The 20,207-nt window shown below is 42.6% G+C and overlaps 1 protein-coding gene across 1 annotated transcript in view; it reads left to right on the plus strand.

The window, feature by feature from the left end:
* LOC133350309 (phosphatidylserine synthase 2-like) overlaps nucleotides 1-16,257 on the plus strand; it is a 30,882-nt gene extending 14,625 nt beyond the window's left edge. Inside the window, exons 5-12 of the mRNA XM_061564513.1 lie at nucleotides 1,952-2,086; nucleotides 2,847-2,897; nucleotides 3,004-3,117; nucleotides 5,133-5,251; nucleotides 6,445-6,559; nucleotides 7,075-7,220; nucleotides 8,018-8,203; nucleotides 10,470-16,257. Of these exons, the coding sequence (XP_061420497.1) occupies nucleotides 1,952-2,086; nucleotides 2,847-2,897; nucleotides 3,004-3,117; nucleotides 5,133-5,251; nucleotides 6,445-6,559; nucleotides 7,075-7,220; nucleotides 8,018-8,203; nucleotides 10,470-10,677 (1,074 nt within the window). The 3' untranslated portion in view covers nucleotides 10,678-16,257. The remainder of the gene's footprint in view (nucleotides 1-1,951; nucleotides 2,087-2,846; nucleotides 2,898-3,003; nucleotides 3,118-5,132; nucleotides 5,252-6,444; nucleotides 6,560-7,074; nucleotides 7,221-8,017; nucleotides 8,204-10,469) is intronic.
* Nucleotides 16,258-20,207: the final 3,950 nt, after the last annotated feature.

Raw genomic sequence — 20,207 nt, forward strand, 5'->3', positions numbered from 1 at the left:
GTACTGAAGCTCTACACTTGAAACCCCAATTTAATAATGGGGTAGCTGCCTAGATTCAGCACCATGATCTCCGTGCTCTAACCCATGAGCCACCCAGCCACCTCTACTGTAATGATTTTATGCTTTTAACAATTAATTGGGGCCCTGACTCATATGTAGTGGCATACTCTTAATATTTCATTACAGGACTTCCTTTACACCTAGATGACCTTTGACTACCTGACCCTCATGGCAAGTCAGCTGGGTCTCAGTACAACATTACCCCATCGGCAACCTTTCCTTGTAGTAGCGGTTCGATCAAAGGCTCGGCAACTGCTTGTGTGACACATCTAAAATCAAGCTGGTGATATTTCCAACTGCCAGTCTCCACCATGTGTCAGAAAATATCAACTCGGTTAACCCCTGCGTACGTGGAATTTTCAACGTGTAGACTGGGTCCCACCGTTGAGTACAGCTTGTGCCTCCATGTGTCTGGATGCACAACAGTTTATTTTTAAATCCCTTTTACGGTCACCGCTTGTATGCATGGTGTTCGTGCTGTTTTGGCAGCGTTTGGTCGACAGCAGCTCTTGCTGGGTAAATTGTGCCTTGTGAAGTCCGTACCTTTCGCAGAAAAAGGGGCCTTTAATGTTGATGAGACATTGTGCTTCATAAATAATTCACGCTCTTTCCTACACTCTGGTTTAAACTGCCTTGAGACCAATTTTCCTCGCTCCATCTATCATCCCCTGCTTCCTGTAGGCAGCATGTTACCTGCAGATATGCCTGCAACGTGTTTACGTTTGCCTTATTTTTAAACGATATATATGATCTTGTTCATTCTTGTGAATCACAAATAAATTGCACTCGACTTGCTGAAGGCTAAAACTCGTGTTATAAACGACGATTGATAACTAAATGACATGCGTAACGCCTTTTCTTGCATTTGCCATTCCAGCTTTGATAATTATCTGACTGCCCTTCATAAAACATGTCAAGGGCACATTCACCGGTTGACAAATCTGCCCAATGTTTAGGAAACAGTTTCTGGATGAACTCACCCAGATTCACGTGATGGCATGAATGGACAATTGAGTCACTTTTCATCACTTTTCTCCAAAAATGTTTTTTACATAAAAAAGACGGCTTTACCAAGAGATAATCTACAGTTGTGGCGGCACACGTGGATCTGCAGATCTCTCCACATCGTTGCTCTTTGCAACGTCACTGCCTGCAGCCCACATTCAGGTGGCGTCGGGGTTTTTTTTCCACGTGGAAATATTTTAAAACGTTAACACAGTCCCTCTCATGTCATTATTATTTTATTTTCATCACAGTTTCTGGGTACAGTCCCACAGGCCCAAAACACCAAGTGGTCAGCAACTAACGGCTCTATCAAAGTTATAATAGAAACGACATAATGTGTTTGTTGAATGAAGCAAGGTTATATGAACTTGGGAAATTGGTATTCTTAGGTTTTTTCGGTAAAATCACATAGGTAAAAAATTAAAATTAATAAAATTAAAATAAAATAAAAAAATAATATATTTTTTATTATATTATATTACTTTCTTTTTATTAAACTTTTATTAATTTTAATTTTTTACCTACGTGACTTTACCAAAAAAACCTAAGAATATGAATCCTTGCAGTCACGAAAGCTTCAAATCTAGAATTGGGAAATTGGCTCTCTGGCAATTGCACAGGACAGCACTGAACTTCAGGTTATATTTTTTCATCTAATCTTATTTCTGTGCTTCAAATTAGTGCCTTTTTATTCCTAAATAAACTTGTTTAGGAATATTTTGACCAGTCAGCCAGGTGATTCTAAAAGAAAACCTGACATTCTTGGTGATTACCTCTTCAGTTGCTGCCAAGCATCTAAGGTCAGTCAAGGTCAAGTTTCATATTCATGTGCAGGTGATGTTTGTGTGCTTTCTGATTGTGGTTTGTGCCTGCTGCTCTCTTCCAGTCGGTGAATGACGGCCGGCAGTTCATGAAGTTTATTGACCCACGGCTGGGAGTGCCTCTGCCAGAGCGGGATTATGGTGGAAACTGCCTCATTTATGACCCAGAGAATGAAGAAGATCCCTGGCATAACATCTGGGTGAGGCTTGGAGAGATAAACTCACCAAATTCTCTGCTTTAATAAATTATCTGCTTTTATAGTGGGACACATTTTAATCTGCTTCACGACATTACCCGTAAACCACTGGGATGATTTTGAAAATGTCCAATGCTTTCAAAAAATATCTTTGCTTTTTTAGGGATATTGCATAACCTGGCATTTTTTTGTAAAATGGATTTTTATAAAATATCCATCACGTGACTGTGCTCTGCAATATTTAGCGTTCACGCTCAAACCAGATGAAATAATGAACATTTTTTGGTGATACTGCATTGGCAGTGGTGCACAAGCAAAAATAGAAAAAAAACATAATTCAGTCATTTGTTCATAACATGGCCTTAAAAAGGAAAAGTACATAAGTGGCGATGTTTCGGGCAATGGACCTTCTTCACAGCACATGGAGAGGCCACTCCACCACTCCACCGCTCGATCTCTCTGCCCTCTGTGCATGCTGTAAAGAAGGACCATTGCCCAAAATGTCACCTCGTATATTCTTTTTGTCTTTTAATGCGGTGTTATTGATGAATGTGGTGAAATAAAATAGGCATTTTAAGAGAGCAGCCCCTTTTGAATGAAGACCTTTTTCACGTTGATTTACAGGGAAAACGTGCTGCATCTAAAATGCAATTATACGAATTAAATATCAAGTGCTAATTAATTTGGCAGCTTTGACATCATGTAAAGAAAATGTTTTGAATAATCATTGAAAGGAATTATGATGATGTTTGTTTTTATGCAGGACAAGTTGGATGGCTTTGTACCTGCTCATTTCATCGGCTGGTGCTTCAAGGTGGGTCAATCGCAGCTCACATCCAATGGGCGGATCTCGTAAAGGGGTTGACGTTGCATTTCTGTACAGACTCACGTACGCACCCTGTGCCTCTCATCTCGCACAGACGGTGATGATCCGCGACTGGTGGATGTGCATGATCGTGAGCGTCATGTTCGAGTTCCTGGAGTACTCTCTGGAGCACCAGCTGCCCAACTTCAGCGAGTGCTGGTGGGACCACGTATGTACCGACCACAAGTAGTACCTCTTGTTTAACACGTGTTCTGTTTTTAGCCCATAATCATATATTTACTGAATGCATTTGCAAAGCACCCTTTGGCCTTCCCATCTGTGCAGATTTGGCAGTTGTGGATTATGATGTCGGTGTGCATGTACACACCTTTTGTCAATCCACTGCTAAATGAGGACCTCCTCCCCAAGCCGTCATCTCTCGTGGTCTCACGATGTAAAAATCCACATGGCACCTGTACATCCTTGAGGCGGACGTCCCCTCAAGTACACACATGTCCCCCCTTCCTTGACCGCCACTCCTTCATCATTCCCAACCAGATTGCATGCATTACCACGCTTTAAATGCGTGCTCTGTTTTTACTGAAATGGACTCCTTTGCTAAGCTCTTTCGCAAGGCAAGCCTCAAGCCTTGTCATCTATGGAAAATTGACAGTTGTGGATTTTCTACCTGTACAGCCGTTTTGGCAATCCACTACTTAGTTGAGGGCTTGCGCACACCGTGCACGTCGTAGATATTATATGACCATACTTCACCACGCTGGTCAGTGTGGGTTGGTGAAGGTTGGGGGGGTATCATGGACATGGGAGTAAATAAGTACAGTAGAGCAATACATGTTGCTGCACTGCCCTCTGCTGTGGATAATTGTGTAATAGGGACGTGTGGATATAGTTGTCACACAATGATCATCTCTTGTCAATTATATATCTGAATCTTTGACTGTATTGACATACCAAGCATTGATTTGGATGACAATATAAATTGGCCACTTTACTACCTATGTTAACGCGCAACATTTGTTTTCAGCAGGCAAACTTTGGACCGATTTTCACGTTTTGGGGTCTCATCACAGTTATGAATGTTACAGCCTGATACAGAAAAGAGGGAGATCTGTTTACTTAATTATTTACCAAAAATGTTCCACCAAAACGCATTATTTTTTGATAATACATATGTAGCGGCAGGGTGTCGGGTGGAAGGGGCCGATACCCCTTTGTGCCAGGGACCTTGTGTTACTGTTGTTATAAATGCACGTGTTGCCTCCAGAGAAGACTTGGTTTCCATCCTTACCCACTACACATGTAAAATATTGCTTTATAAACTGACGGCCGCCCCCCCGTGAAGGTGGAGTGCTTTTTCTGATCGCATCTGGAGAGCCAACAGTGCTCGTTTAACAAACCTGACTGCTGATGAGACCCAAAAATATTGAAACCAGTGGAGGCAATCGTTTCCTTTCTTCAACCAATGCTGATGGTTAATATATGACTGGAATGCCAGAAGAGGGTTAGACTGAAACATATTTTATTTCTGTGTGGAGATAACTGCGGTAAATTACACATGTTTACGCTCCGCATCAGTGCGTGATGAGTTTTTTTGATTGTAGTTAGTTTCATGTCTTTAATAATGTTCCAAAAGGTTATTATTGTGCTAAACATCAGACCTGTAAGTTTCCTGGGCAGAAGGGGGAGTTGGTTGATACATTAATTGCTCTGTGGAAAACAACAAGCTGAAATTTCACTCAGTTGGGCACTTATGAAGAAATGTCTTTTAAAATAGAAAAATTAATGACCAAAAACATTTTCAATTGTAATTTTTATTTTATTAATTTTCTGGTACAAAGATAAAATACTTATACATCAAGTAAAATACAGCTTCTATTGTTGCCAAAGAATGTATGTTTTTTTCCAGTCTCATCACCGATTGTATTAACTTTCTGACCTGTACCTCCTGGATTCCACCAAGATAAATACATATTCTGATTAATAGATTGCCATTTGCAACAGTAGGACATGTGTCTGTTTAATCAACTTGGCATTCTTGGAAATAGTTGTTCTTAAATGGAAGGTACAATGTGTCTAAATAATATAATCAGCTTCCTTGGCTTGTTTCAGTACATTAAGTTTTTTTTACCATTCATTTTGAAGACGTTTTTAATCAGTGATGTGTAGAGGGTGACTGAACCATTGTCTATGTGAGTGATGTGAGTGGAGTCTCTCTCTTGTCAGTGGATCATGGATGTGATTCTGTGCAATGGGCTGGGCATCTACTGCGGGATGAAGATTTTGGAGTGGCTGTCCATGAAGACATACTCTTGGCAGGGGCTCTGGTGCATTCCGACCTACAAGTGAGCTCTTGCCACAATGTGATTTACGTGTTTGTGTACGTGCGGAGCAGTGGCGTAGTGATTAATGCCCCGCACTACAAACCCAGCGACCTGAGCTCGATTTCCATGGCTAATTTAAGTGGTGAATATTTTAACTGGTCCTGGATCTCCCCTAGGTCGACTCAACCTTGATTGAGTATCATAGGGGCGCCACGGTGGCGAGATATTTACTACCTCACCTGGTATATAGGAGGTCGTGGGTTCGATTCCGACCTTGAAGTCGATATATTTGGAGTTTACATGTTTTCCCTGGGGTCGTGAGAATTTTTCTCCAGGTACTCCGGTTTTTCCCCCCACATTTAGAAACATGTGTTTTAGAGTATGTGGCTTCTATACATTTCCACATGATAAGCCACTTTGTTGAGCTATCATTTGTGGCCAGGTCGCTTGTGAAAATGAGCTATATAGCTCAGTGGGCCTTTCCTGGTCAATTAAAAGTTTTAATGATTTATAGTTTTTCAGTTTCTATACATGGTGCTGCCCCCACTGCCCCCATTTATGCTGTCCTCACCAACAAGACTTGCCCTAACATGCAATACAGACATACGAAGCAAAGATTCTTTGTGTGTAGAAGATGAGCATGTGCATTGGCAGCCAAAATAGTCGGTAAAAAAGTGGCATTTCTGTGACTTTTCCAAGTTACTCGAGTTATCCAAAAAATACTTTCCCAGATATAATTCTGATTAAAGTTGAAGACCGAGTTACAGAATTAAAGGTGTAATGTTAAATGTCAGGTTGAAATGGAAAATAATATGGTCCTTTCACCATCGACATTTTTTATTGTGACAAGGTTTTAGTCATGTATTTCCACTCGGCCTGTATGTATGTATGTTGAACTTCTTTCGCACCATATATAGCCAACCATGCTAATCGGAGGTGTAATGTGTGAAATTCAGGTCAGCCCACGGACAAAAATGTAACTGGTATATTCAGGCTGCAGCTTGAAATGACAGCCAACTCGAATCAGTCATAAACATGGAAACGTGGTGCTGTGGTGAGGCGGGCGGGGGGGGGCAGCAACTCGAGTACCTAAATGGAGTTCCGTGGCTCGCACGGGAATGCGGTACAACAAGTGCAGCACGCGCATGTGCGCCCGCGTGTGTGCCGCTGCGGGTCGTGTACGTTCTGCTGCCGGCGCGTGTGTGCTCGCACAGGGGTAAAATCAAGCGCATGGCGTTCCAGTTCACGCCATACAGCTGGGTTCGCTTCGAGTGGAAGCCGGCCTCAAGCCTGCAACGCTGGCTCGCTGTGTGCGGCCTCATCTTCATGGTGAGCCAGTGCCTGTCCACGTGCATTCTGTCACCGCCGAGTTGTAAACAACAATACCAGGGCTGCCGGGTGGCCCAGCGCTTCCTGCATTCACCCTTGACCTCACGGTCGAGACGGAGGTTCAAATGCAAATCCAACGTCTGTCTCCACTCCAATCTCAACGTTCAGTTCTGCTCAGTGGGTGGTCGTCATTTATTTGTTTCAGCTCCCAAAGTCCGGCCCTGCCTTGCGCCAGCCAGCCGTATCACTGACTGCCTTATCTTGTACATATGTGCGTGTTCATTTGTGTGTTTATGTGCATGTGTCTGTCTGTGTGTGTGTCTGTAACTATGACCAGTGATATCTGAACCGGTTCCGAGCCTCCCCTAGGTCAAATCAGTGTTAAATTAGTACCGAGTATATAAACATCAGCACTGGCCCCTGATCGGTGCTCGCTAACAACACTTATCCCAGCAGTCTATAAATCTGCACGGAGAATCGTTGTCATCTGCGTTTGCGTGCACGGATTGCCGCAGTTCCTTCTCGCTGAACTCAACACGTTCTACCTCAAGTTCGTGATGTGGATGCCTCCCGAGCACTACCTGGTGCTGCTGCGCCTCATCTTCTTTGTCAACGTGGGCGGCGTCGCCATGCGCGAGGTCTACGACTTCATGGATGATCCGTGAGTCCACGCCACACCGTGGGCCTCTTGTCCTCCACTCTCTTGTCCTCCACTCTGACATTCTTTATCCTGCTCACTGTATTGATGCACACAACAGTATTGTTTGTTGGGTCAGGTTGCGCACAGTCGGATGACTGTCGCTTAAATTTGGCACTGTCGTGATGGATGGCACACGTTCCGTGGCTTTGAATTCAGTGTCCGATTCGCTCACGAGTGTGGCATTTGGGGGCTCGTGCCAACGCTTTCTTTTGAGGGCAGTTTCTCGCCATAACCGCAAGCTGTGTGGTGAAATACAAGTGCAATGTGGGGTTTTTTTGTATAGGATTTATACACTTTGTAAATTTGACCGCATATCAAGACGCCATACGGAAATAGTCGGCGTAGTCATTTTTCTATGGAGATGGCAATGCGTCGTAGAAAAAGAAGGTATTCAGCCTTGAACAGAGACAGCGAGTTGACGGCATGGATGCTTGGGAATGGAGTTTCGGACTATTGGGGTAGCAGAAGTGAATGAATGACCTCCAACAGGGAAACTTTTACTCGGGGCTTCAATGGAAGGACTTGGTTTGCTGGACTGTTGAGTACGTGGAGGGAGCTAGATTGAGATGAATAGGAGATTACCAGGAGAGTGAGTCCATTGAGGATCGTGAATACAGTGACTGTGATCTTGAACTTTATTAGGGATTGGATTGGAAGTCAGTGGAGGGATTGGAATATTGTGGCCATGCTTACGGGTGCGAGTGAGAAGTCTGGCAGTGTCACCATGCCCTTCCACGTCCTTCCCCCCCCACCCCCAGGAGATTCAACAAGAAGCTTGGCCAGCAGGCGTGGCTGGTAGCTGCCATCATCGTCACCGAGTTCCTCATCGTGCTTAAGTACGACACAGTCACAATCCTGAAGCCACTGCCCTTCTACGTGTCGCAGCTGTGGGTGTGCGGCCTTCTCGGTATCCTCGCCTGGACCGTATGGCGTTTCTTCATCAGGTGCGGGAACGCACGCGTGAACGCATCAGCACCCACGCCATCTCACGTATTCGGGCCACGTGACGTTCACCTGTGACCGCGTGGGTTGGGGCATCCTCTGGAAAGGACAGGCCAGTGATCGACTGGCCGTGTTTCTTAATGTCAACAAGTGATGTGCGGCAATCAGTTTAGCTTTGACTTGCATGGGTAGGACTGTCCACGTACGGAGTTTCTACCAAGTCCCATTACACTTAACAGGATGTTGCTCCAACAGCCGCCTCGAACCGTGTTGCACAATGAGACCCCAAACTACGGTTTAGTATTCAGCTCTGCCACGACAATAACGGAATACACATAGACATCCTTACTATTTAGCGTTGGACAGATGCTGTTAATTATATTTGGACTCGGAAAAGTCTTTGCACGTGTCAATTCATTGCTGGATGGTGGCCTAGCCACACAATGCAAGTCCTGGAGAGTTCTTTGACTACGCCACCATGCTGGCCAGTGCAGGCTGCTGAAGGCAGGGAGCCATTGACATTGGAACATTGGATGTGGCCGCACTGCCCTCTGCTGGCAACGTATGTGACCATCATTTTCCCGCCTCTACTGGACATCTGTGACCCACCCCTACTGGACCTGTGTTTAAAAGAGCTTTATAGCTCGTCATGGGGGACCTCCTTTGCCAGTACCAAAATATGAGAATAGGTTTTCCCCTTTTTTTGGCAACAAAACAGGTGTTAAGATGTTAAAACACCAAACTGAAATCTTTTACAAGGAATCAAGTCTGCATTAACCACAATACTTGTGGTCAGAATGCAAGCAAAACACATACCCTGATAATATATGCATTGTCTTTGAAACTGATTGGTCCACACCTTTGCCAGTACCAAAATATGAGAATATATCTTGGTACTGGCAAAGGAGGTCCCATGATGTAGCTGCTTTACCCGAGCTCTCATTACTCTGATAGTGGATTGTCTTTGTGATGTACGCCTTTTGGCGTTCTCTGGTCTCACACCTTTTGAGATGAGGCTCCAAAGAAAGCTGTCTGGTGTGGACCAATCAGTTTCAAAGACAGTGCATATATTTTCAGAGTATGTTTTTTGTTTGCATTCTGACCACAAATATTGTGGTTAATGCAGACATGATTCCTTGTAAAAGGTTTCAGTTTGGTGTTTTAACATCTTAACACCAGTTTTGTTGCCAGAAAAAAGGAGAAATCCTATTCTCCAGTCTAAATAATAATGTTCAAACACTACGTGAATGTTTAACATATAGGCTTTTCGCGACCAATATCCATAATAGAGGTTTATTGGTTACATAGCGTAACTATAAATGTGTCGTTAAACCCGCCACCATCCGACACAGCCAATTAGTAAGGTTTGTCATGTAATCAAAACATGCCTCTAAGACCGAAACAGGGGGATTTCTCCACAACTCTGGCTGTCACTTGGCGATGCTAGGTGTAATTACTGGCGAAACGTCGTACTCGATTTGTAAATGTTGTGGGTTTACTCTCGAATACACCGGTGTGCTGTACTAGAAACGAATTGGCATCTTTTGTTTACATGGCAAACCTTACTAATTGGCTGTGTCGGGTGGTGGCGGGTTTAAAGACATATTTATAGTTACGCGATCCACACCAAAAATCTCTATTGAGGACCATGTGAATGTAATATAATGCTCGCCTTGATACTGCAAGTGTAAAGTGAAAGCTTTGTCATAATATTTGTCCATCGCATAAATATGTAACTTACATATCAGAAAAAATTATATTCCCATAGTTGCTTCATCTTTCTGTTGAGGTTATAATTGGAGTAAAACTGCATTGGAACAAGAAAGCTATATCTTCTTGGTTCTTTCGGTAAAGTCACGTATAAGGGAGATAATAAAATAATAAAAATAAAACATAATAAGATAATACAATTCTCACGAGATAATTGTATCACTAGAGAATTGTATTATTTTATTATGTTTTATTTGTATTATTTTATTATCTCCCTTCTACGTGACTTTACCGAAAGAACCAAGAAGATGAATCCCTGCAGTCACGAAAGCTTTAAATCGAAAAAAGGAAATTTTTTAAAATGTTTTATTTTTATTATTTTATTATTTCCATTCTACGTGACTTTACCGAAAGAACCAAGAAGACGAAAAAAGGAAAGCTACATTTGGTGGAATAAACAGTCGGCATTAATGGACAGAAAGTGGCAGGATATGTCACGCATTCAATGACAATGGTGATGGTATTGAGTACTGGTCCTTTATTCTTCTTCACTCAAAGGGACGTGAAAATGAAATGCCAGGAGATCCGGGCGCAGCACGAAGAGACTCTGAGGAAGCAGGAACGAGGGGAGCTCAACGCCAGCGACACCGCGAGGAGCAGTGCCGCTTCCCTTCCCGTCGACTTCTCCCAAGCGGAGCGCCGGGCGGCCACTGCTATGCAGACGGCCACCACCACGACCACCACAGTCAGCCGGCGACGGAAATAGAACACTGGGACAGAAACGTAGCTTCCTGCGTGGCTGGGCCCCAGCTCTGCTCTTTCCGTGGAGCTCCTTGTATGAGCAGCTTTTGTGTAGAGAAATTGCCCAGAAACAACAAGAAATTTAAATTGGTCTTCCCCAAATACTGTTGCAGTTTTACGAATCGTGAACGTGAGTTTGTGAACCGCCAAGTGTGGCCGTGATCGTTGGGTCGCACTCTTGTGACTGCACGTGTGCTACTAGCGGCCTTGTGTACATGAAGCTTGCGACTTGCGTTGCCCGGTAGCTTTCGCTGTTTGCTGCCGCCGAGGGCTACAAGCTCAGGAATGAGCAGTTGTTTCGTTGAAGCCATGGCAGGTTGCCACAGCTCGTGTTTTCATTCGCCACTCGCCCCACATGATGGCTGCGAGCGTGACTTGGTCAGGTGGACTTAGCTGTTGGCCTCACTACAGGTGCCCTCAGAGAAAACAAAAGTATTGGCGTTGTTATTGAGTCAGAGCAAAATTAACGGTTTGCTCGAATCCTTTAACGGTCACTGATCAAGTTAATTGTATTACAGCACGTGATTGTTGATTATGAATGTCGATGTTAGCTGTGTGCTTGGTATAGTTTTAAATAATATCTGGTGCCGTAATTCAATATCGTTTTAGGCCACAACCTGTGGATTTGCTTTACCGTTGGTAATGTACAGCAGTGATGTGCAGCAGGAACTTTGCATTAGAGTCATGTGATCATACAGCAGTGTATTTCCAATTAGCTTGTGCCTCACACTTGGATATGGTTATATATCGACATGTGAGGCTTTCACATTTAATTCATGTATTCATAGTCAAACAACTGTAATTGGTTTTATGTTTCTTTCGAAGCAAACACTGGGGAGCATGGGTTAATATGTCATTGCAAATGCTTGTGTGGCATTACCAGATGTGTCCTTGATTGTTAAGAGAGTGAGACATTACATAACTGCAGAGATTGCAGTTGATTCAGTGTGCTGATTTTAAATAATTGAGTTATGAATTTATGATTGGCCCCTGTGCAAATAGGCATGTGGCTGTACTCTGTCTCTATTGGAGATCTTGAACCAGTGTTTGAAATTCCATATATACATGGCAGGAATCGTAGAATACCCACTGTAGGCTTCCCAATGGGTAGTTAGCGCCGGACTCCAGGTGGCGTGTATTGCACTCACCCCAGATCGACGATGATGTTGATGATAGCCGAGACAAACATTGCAATTACAAATACCTTGATATTCACAGAAGTATTTTTTGTTATCAAAATATTTCCTGTGTAGTGGTAGTACAGTGATTAGCATACTTCACAGAACTTGGAAACCTGAGTGCACAGCGGTGGCGAGGGATATTTGAACCAATCCTGTCCCACGCCAAACTCCCTCCCTTCAAACTGCACTGACCGGCGTGGTGAAGTATGGTTAAAAAAACTTCCATGACCAAAATGCATGGGGAGGACCTTTTTCAACAGTAGGTTGACAAAGGACTGTACATTATTATTGTTAATATTCTGTAACAGTTAAATGTAACGGATGTCAATGGGCAGAGACTCGCTCACGGTTTTAAATGCAATGCAATTAAAACTCTTGTTCATAGTGGACATCGCAAAAACGAATACCAAGCCATCAGTGTTATTAGGGGCGCCACGGTGGCGAGATGTTAACTACCTCAGCTGGTATACAGGAGGTCGTGGGTTGGTTCCCGATCCTGATGCCTGCTGCTGTATATTTGGAGTTTGCATGTTCTCCCCGTGGTCGCATGGGTTTTTTCTCCCGAGTCTTCTGTTTTTTCTCTCCACATTTAGAGACATGCTTTTAGAGTATTTGGCTCCTTCAAAATTCTACGTGATGAGCCACTTCGTTGAGCTGAAAAAGAGCTATTTAACTCAGTGGGCCTTACCTGGTAAGATAAAAAATAATAGTTTAGTTTTAGTTCACTTGTTAGTCACCTGAATTCCATTGAAAGCCATGGAGAATTATTACAACGACATGCAAACCTTCTAAATTGGACTCAAACATATATAAACCAAATTCTTGAAAAGTTTAGTTTTCCTGGAGATTATATGAATGAGAAGAGTGAAACGAGTTCTGTTTTAGGAGTGTGACTTAGCAACCAGAGGCTGGTGCTGTTGTGTGGGCCAAGCATCGAATCACCACAGCGTCTATTCAACAGGGGGCGTTGAGCTTCATTGAATTATGTTCACCTGTTCCAATTTCCACAGCGGTCGGTCACCATCATCTTAATGACCTCCGAATAGAGGGCCCTCATCTCCTTTCACAAATCTTGATGCCGATGGAGCCAGCTTTCTGAATCTTGAGTATTTTACTGAATTATTATTTACGGTAATATTCTGAATGCTGCTGTGGTGTAATCGTGAGCACACATCTGGTCTCCCAGCATGGCAGTTGAAGCAATGGAAACATTGTTTTAAATCGTTCCACCTTTGTCCACCGACAGACAGGTCGAGTGCGGTTGGTTAAAGTGTGGGTATCTCCACCTCCTCTAAAATGTCCAGCCAGCATGGAAGAGTAGACACAAGTATAACCCGTAAAAACAAAGTTTTTCACTATAAATCCTTTATATGCGTGGCGACTAGAGTCCTCTCGTCCTCTGGCTTGAGATGGCTGCCACCTATGGGTCAGAAGATTGTCTGGCAGCATTAAACAATTGGTAATTAAATATTTTTTTTAATTCCCTAAACAGTGTAAAATTTTGGAAACATTTTTTCACGAAAATGCATTGTCACGCACAACGAGTCTGTGTGCAAAATGTCAGCTCGATTGGATCACGGGAAGTGGGTTAAAAAATTACCGAAAGATTTGCACGGTCCTAAGCAAGCAAGCGAACTTAATATAAAGGATTTCAAAATAAGAGATTATCTGCAGAGATCCCTTGAGAGGAGATCGATATATCCCCTAGAGTGGCGTGAGAAAGCAATGGCAGCCCTGCACCTTTACCTTTTTACAGTAATAGTTTCACCTTAACTTTCAGTACCCATTTCAAAGAAAATTAAACATTTTAATTGGGTGGTGGCTATGCACTCCTGTAATCCAGCACTGTGGAGGCAAGTGTTGGTGGATCGCTCGCATGTTATGAAACTCCTTTTCTGTGGGCATTGAGGTGTCGTACCCTGGAGGCAGTAAAGCAAGTGGACTATTCTCCATTTGTTTCATCTCTACGTAGATAGTGTTTCCCCCTCGCACAAGTGGGGTTTCTCCGAGTGCTCTGGTTTACTCCCACGTGTATGAACATTCATTGGTTGAAAACCTCTTACATTAAAAAAACAATGCAGGACCCTCCTGAAAATGAGTCCTATGACTCGGTGGCTTTCCTGGATAAATAAGTATTCAAATATTAGCTTTCCATTTGTATGCATTGGATAACTGGTACAATGTGTTTACTTGGGGTATAACGATGCATCGATTAGTTGATTAATGTTGAGTGTTAAGCTCACGATACACTATTTTAATCGGTATGTGTTGTATACAATGGATTCACGTGACCCCAAAGTTTTTCACTATAAATCCTTTATATGCGTGGCGGCTAGAGTCCTCTCGTCCTCTGGCTTGAGATGGCTGCCACCTATGGGTCAGATGATTGCTTTGCACCATTAAGCAATTGGTAATTAAATATAATATTTTTGTCCTAAAAAGTGTAAAATTTGGAAAAAAAAATTCACGAACATTAATTGTCACGCACAACGAGTCTGTGTGGAAAATGTCAGCTCGATTGGATCACGAGAAGTGGGTTAAAAAACGACCTTCAGATTCCCATGGGGGGGAGTGCGTGTGAATCGTTGCACTCGGGAATTTTACCACACAAATTCACACCTGTTGAAAGATAATTTGACCAAACACTATTGAAGATATTAACTGCCAATGCACATGATAATTGGTTCTTTACCCTTCTATCTGGCAACAAAACCAATTATCATATTTTTACTGGCAAATGAGGTCCCCATAGTGCCAATGCACAGGTAATATATTTCTAAAAATGTGTTGGCCTACTATAATTTTAACTTGTGAAATCTTTGTTTGGTAAAAACACATTGATGCAGCAATTGGCGGGTGATAACCTGCAATTATGATGCAGAATTGATGGGGCTTGCATTTCGTGTGCTTCGTTACCTTCATCACATGCGTCTGCAAATTCACACTTCGAACGATGCCTATGAATTACCGTGTAATGACTAGGCAAATATATATTTTGACTGTCCAGATGTTGCCTTGTAGCAGTTATAATTGTTTGATTTAAGAACAGAAAATGTACCCAGTAATCATTGTTTAATGTTTCTGTTATTAATTCTGTTATTGTCTGCATCAGTGTTGGCCTCAAAAGTCCCTATCCCTGTTATGTGTTGAACTATTTACATTTAGAAAAAAAAATATTGGTAGACTTTATTAGAGCAATTCCGATGCAGGTCATTGCGTAACATATTGGTAATATATTTATCATTCGGTAAGTTTGAAAAGAAATTGCAATGACGAATATTAAGTCCTTAAATTATGCATATTTTATGTTTGGCACCAAAACATAATTTTTTGACTTTTCAGCCATGTGCAGTTTATTTGTTTTGAGCAAGTGTACACGTACTTTGATGTGAACGCAGTGTAATTATTTGGGTACGATCAGCTCTCAGTCACGATAGATGTGGGCACTCATAAAAATATGTAATTGACCATTATGTACACGCGTTGCCCCACATTGTGTTGAATTTGTTGATGTGCAACTCCAAGCCGCTGGGGCTAAAACCAGTCAGAATTTTGCCTATTAAATAAATGGGCACTCCGTTTGAAATGTTGTTTTGAACACTTGGATATTAAGACAACAAATCGGGAACCATACGTTTGTATGGTAAATTCACGAACTCTGTAACGTTTTGCTTGGACACAAAGTGTCTAAATGTGGTTCATACTGGATGCTTTAACATTCCTCAACATGTCCACATTGATCGTCGTGCGCGCTCAGACGTTACATACACAGGATGATTCTAAAATCAGTATGATTTCTGACTTTTGCTGCACCGGATGTGTTATTGGAAACCCCTACAAGCCCTAAATTGGCCTTGACAGTCCTGCCAGGTTCTGTATTTGCGATTTGAAAAAGTGTTTTTTTAGTTGCAAATGCATTTAATGTGGTTGAACACTTGAATCTCAAGCTGTGCCACCTCTACATTGTTAATGTTTTTTGAGATCGAAAAAATAAAGAGAATTAATCTTAAATCTCATGGTTCCTTGCTGGTGGTCAATGATTTGTCTTTACCCTGCAATTGCTATCATGATATTGACATGTCGTGATATGAAGAAATCCATTCGAAAATCTCAGCGTGCGGTCGATCTGATAATAAACATCCCACCGAATAGATTTTTTTCACAGAACTGAAAAATCATACATATGGTACTGTACAGAATGTTTTTTTTATATATTTGACCTGGAATTTAGGCAAATCAAGTCCAAACCATAATTAAACATGGTATGAGCTGGATATAAGCACACCCCTTGGGAACAAGTATAGGTCCAATCTGAAGTGTGCTCGCAACATGTTGCCCGTCACCTTCCTCCCCACCAGCGTAATGACATAATTAGTTGTTTATACCAGAGCTATGCTTATTCTTGGTTCTTTCGGTAAAGTCACGTAGAAGGGAAATAATACAATAATATTAATATATTAATATTAAGAATATGAATCCCTGCAGTCACAAAATCTTTAAATCAAGAGCTATGCTTGTTTAAGTCGTGATAATATCAAGATATCCAGCGTCGACTGCATTATGGGGTTTTGTGTGCAGTGATTAGTGATGTGGCTTGAGACCATCAACAGGAGGTGACTTGCCAGGGATGGAAATGGGAAAACTTAATTCAAATTCATACATTATTTTTCCCCCAGCACTAGACCTGTGGGCGTCTGTGCGTGTCTGTGGGTATCTGTGGGTGTCTGTGGGTGTCTGAGCGTGTCTGTGGGTCTCTGTTAGTCAAGGGGTATAGTTGGGAGTCAAATACATTTTAAAAAGTGAATGATTCCTACCAGAACGCAGTCTGGTTCAAAATGTTCACTCCCATCACGACGTTCCGGCCCATTTCTACTACTGGCGGCTGCCCCAATTCGGATTCAGAATCTTGGCGGCCCACGGCTCTGCGCTTCCAAAACTGTCATCCAATCACCTCCTCCATCGTCGGTGCTGTTTTAACACGGTTTGGTTAAGTCAGGGATTGGCAACCTGCTGCTTCGGAGCCGCATGCGGCCCTTTAAGGGCTGCTTCGTGACGTTATTTATTGAGGACCGTCTCGTATTCAGACGCATTGCCGCTCTTGAAATATGGAGCGTTTTACCGAATTGCTGACCCCTCGGTTAAGTCATTAGGACAAGCCGCAATAACTTGAAATGACCCAATGTTGCAATAGGTCCCGCATTTACACACTGACTCAATATGTAGTGCGTTGCATCGTGATGCAAAGTTGTAGAAGGAAAATTAAGATCCCCTCCCCCCCCCCATACTGAATTGGCATCAGTGGCGAGTGATGCCGAAACTGGTCCAAAGCCTCATCCACCCTCGCTTCACCAACCGGCACTGACCAGCGTGGTGAAGTGTGGTTAAACAACCCCGATGCCCGACACGGTGCAAGGAGGAGGCCTTTTCATTCAAGTGGACTGCACGTACATATTGGATTTTCGAAAAAACATTGACAGGTTTTACACCACCCTGGTAAACGTAAAGTCCTATTCCACCCAAACCGTTTGCCATGGGTAGAGAAAGTGGCATCCAAGGTCATCAGATGCATGAATTATTTGTTTATCAAAATGGCATTGGGATTCATTTAAAATCTCATTGTGTTGGTCAGGGGCTGGGAAACGGGAAACCCACGGGCCGTGACTGAATTGTGTCTGCCCTGCAGCCACATTCGACCTATCTACCACTTAGAAACGCACCGCCAACAATATTTATCTGTCACCGCAAGCATATTAGCCATACCAATAAAGCATTAGACTCAAATAGTTTTGACCTGGTAAAAGTGTTCTCATTTTTGCGCGCTAAGTCACTTATCACTGCAAGTGTAGTGGTGCGCCAAAGGTATATGAAAGCCCTATGCCGCCCTCAGGAAGATAAATACTCCACACAGCAGCTTTATGCATGTTGAACTTTTTTCGCACCGTACGTAGCCAACCGTGCTAATCGGAGCACGAGTGCTGGAAGAGAGGACTCGGGATGTCAGCCTCCTGGGAACAACTTGGCAGAAGTTCTTCGTGAACCTCCTGCTTGTTAGCAAGGGCCTGCTGTTGCTTTACGACAAGGCTATAGGTAAGGTTTTTATTACGAGGCAGCATTTGTTGGCTCGTACTGAAAAAGTCGTACTGAAATGTGCAGGTTCCAAAGTAAAAAAAAACGTGCACATTGCTGAGCAGAAACAGAATGTGCCCTGGCATCAGTGGTTGTAGGTGTGGTTGGCATGGACCCTGGCGCAAGGAATGAGATGGGGCCCCCCAATCCAGTTCCGACGCCCATGTAGACCAATGCCTGGACCCCTCTAGCCCATGGGCCCTGGTGCAGTTGCACCGCCTGTACACTCGAGAGCTATGCCACTGATTTGTTTATGAGTATGTTTAGGTGCCTACAAGCATTTCCAGTGGATTCAATCCACTCGAGTTTTAAGCCAAAAAATGCATGCTGACTGTTCGATTGGTTTTAATATTGGGAGTTGACGAACACAGGGAGATTTAGCGTTGTCAAATGTAATGCACAATAAGGAAGCCAAAATATTCAGACTTCCCTTACAGAGACGTTTTTGGAACCTTAAAATATGCAGACACGTTACTTTGTTTCAGTTTTTCATTTATTTGGTAGAGCCCTGTGAGCCATTCGGCTCTTGAATCGGGTGCAACCGCAACAAACCAAAAACAAAAACATGAACAAGAAAACATCTTAAAGTGACTATGTGACTATGTGGAAACAGAAAATCCAGGAAAAGACGGCAACATGTTCAGAAAAGGCACCGTACACCAACGCTGCGTGCAAAAATCCCAGTGGGATTTTAGTCAAACAACATTACAGTAATTCATTCTTGTCATTGGGAAAGTTGCATGTCAATATTGAGAGCATTGTACATCCATTACCAACTCCCCACTGTTGGCGACAGTCCACTTTAAGTTGTCACCATCATCAATTCCATTCTATTCAACAATGACATTAATCATCCGTGTTGTTCGTCTGACGTTTAAACGCTCCATGCAATGGGAGCTGCTATAAGAAGTGAATTGAATTCCGGAGAAAAAAAGAGACACAACTGCAAAACCACTTCGGAGAGCGACACAGCACAGCTGCAAAAGCCTACACCGGTAGCATTGCAATTAACTTGCCAACCGTGAGTGTTTTAGTTGTATCCATGAGAAGCAGTGGTCGGATTTAACCCAATGTAACCTTGTACTGTACACTATCAGTGGCAAGTGCATTAATCACTTCATCACTAGGCCATCCAGCCATGCCTGTTTGTACAGTGTGCGGTTTAAAAGGCAAGCATTGTCAGTGCCCTGTAGCGTTTGATGTGGGATGATGAAACACAACTTCAGATACAACCTCAGCCGCCGTCAATATTTCTGACCACACTGCCATTTAGAAAACGTCGGGTGTCCATAAGGGCATCATCCGCTATGAAATAAATATGATGAGCAGTTAAAACTGGGTTGTTGAAATGTTGAAACCATTTTCCTTATGTACTTGTGACTTTTATTTTTTAAACAAAACAAAAACGTGAGGGAACAATGTAACAGTGATCATAGGAACTGTGATTCAAATTTAACAATAAACGATATACACAGTAACATGTACGACCAAACTTTGCAGCCATAGCTGGCATCATGAGTCACTCCATAACAGCAGGAGTATCAGTAGGAGTATCAAAAATTTTCAATGCACCTTTAAAGATCAGCACACTATAATCGAAACTCTAAATCATACTTTGCAGCGGACATCCAGGAGCAGGGCATTTGATTTAAAGCCACTCTGTATAGCAGTGGCGGCGGGGATGCCCAGCTCCTCAAGAGCAGTTTTGAGTGCAGAAATTAGGAAATAACACTTACTACCCAGGGACACCTAAAACAATTCATCTTCTTGGTTCTTTCGGTAAAGTCACGTAGAAGGGAAATAATAAAATAATAAAACTAAAACATTATAATATAATATATTTTATTATGTTTTATTTTTTATAAAATAATATAATATACTTTATTATGTTTTATTTTTATAGTTTAATTTTTATAGTTTTATTATTTTATTATTTCCCTTCTACGTGACTTTACCGAAAGAACCAAGAAGATGAATCCCTGCAGTCACGAAAGCTTTAAATAGAAACCAAAAAAATTGTTACACAGTGATAATACTCTCACGCGAGCAGCAGAACTGGAGAATAAACACCTTTTTCTATTCATGTAATAAAACTCAACACGTAATCAGTGACATTTTGGGCAATAATTATGCATAGCACATATGAGGCGAGGTAGATCATAGTTTGTGGGTTGGAGATCGCACAGCA

This window comes from Lethenteron reissneri, chromosome 33 (assembly GCF_015708825.2).
Source record: "Lethenteron reissneri isolate LAM-NWPU_2019-01 chromosome 33, ASM1570882v1, whole genome shotgun sequence".
Lineage (NCBI taxonomy): Eukaryota > Metazoa > Chordata > Hyperoartia > Petromyzontiformes > Petromyzontidae > Lethenteron > Lethenteron reissneri.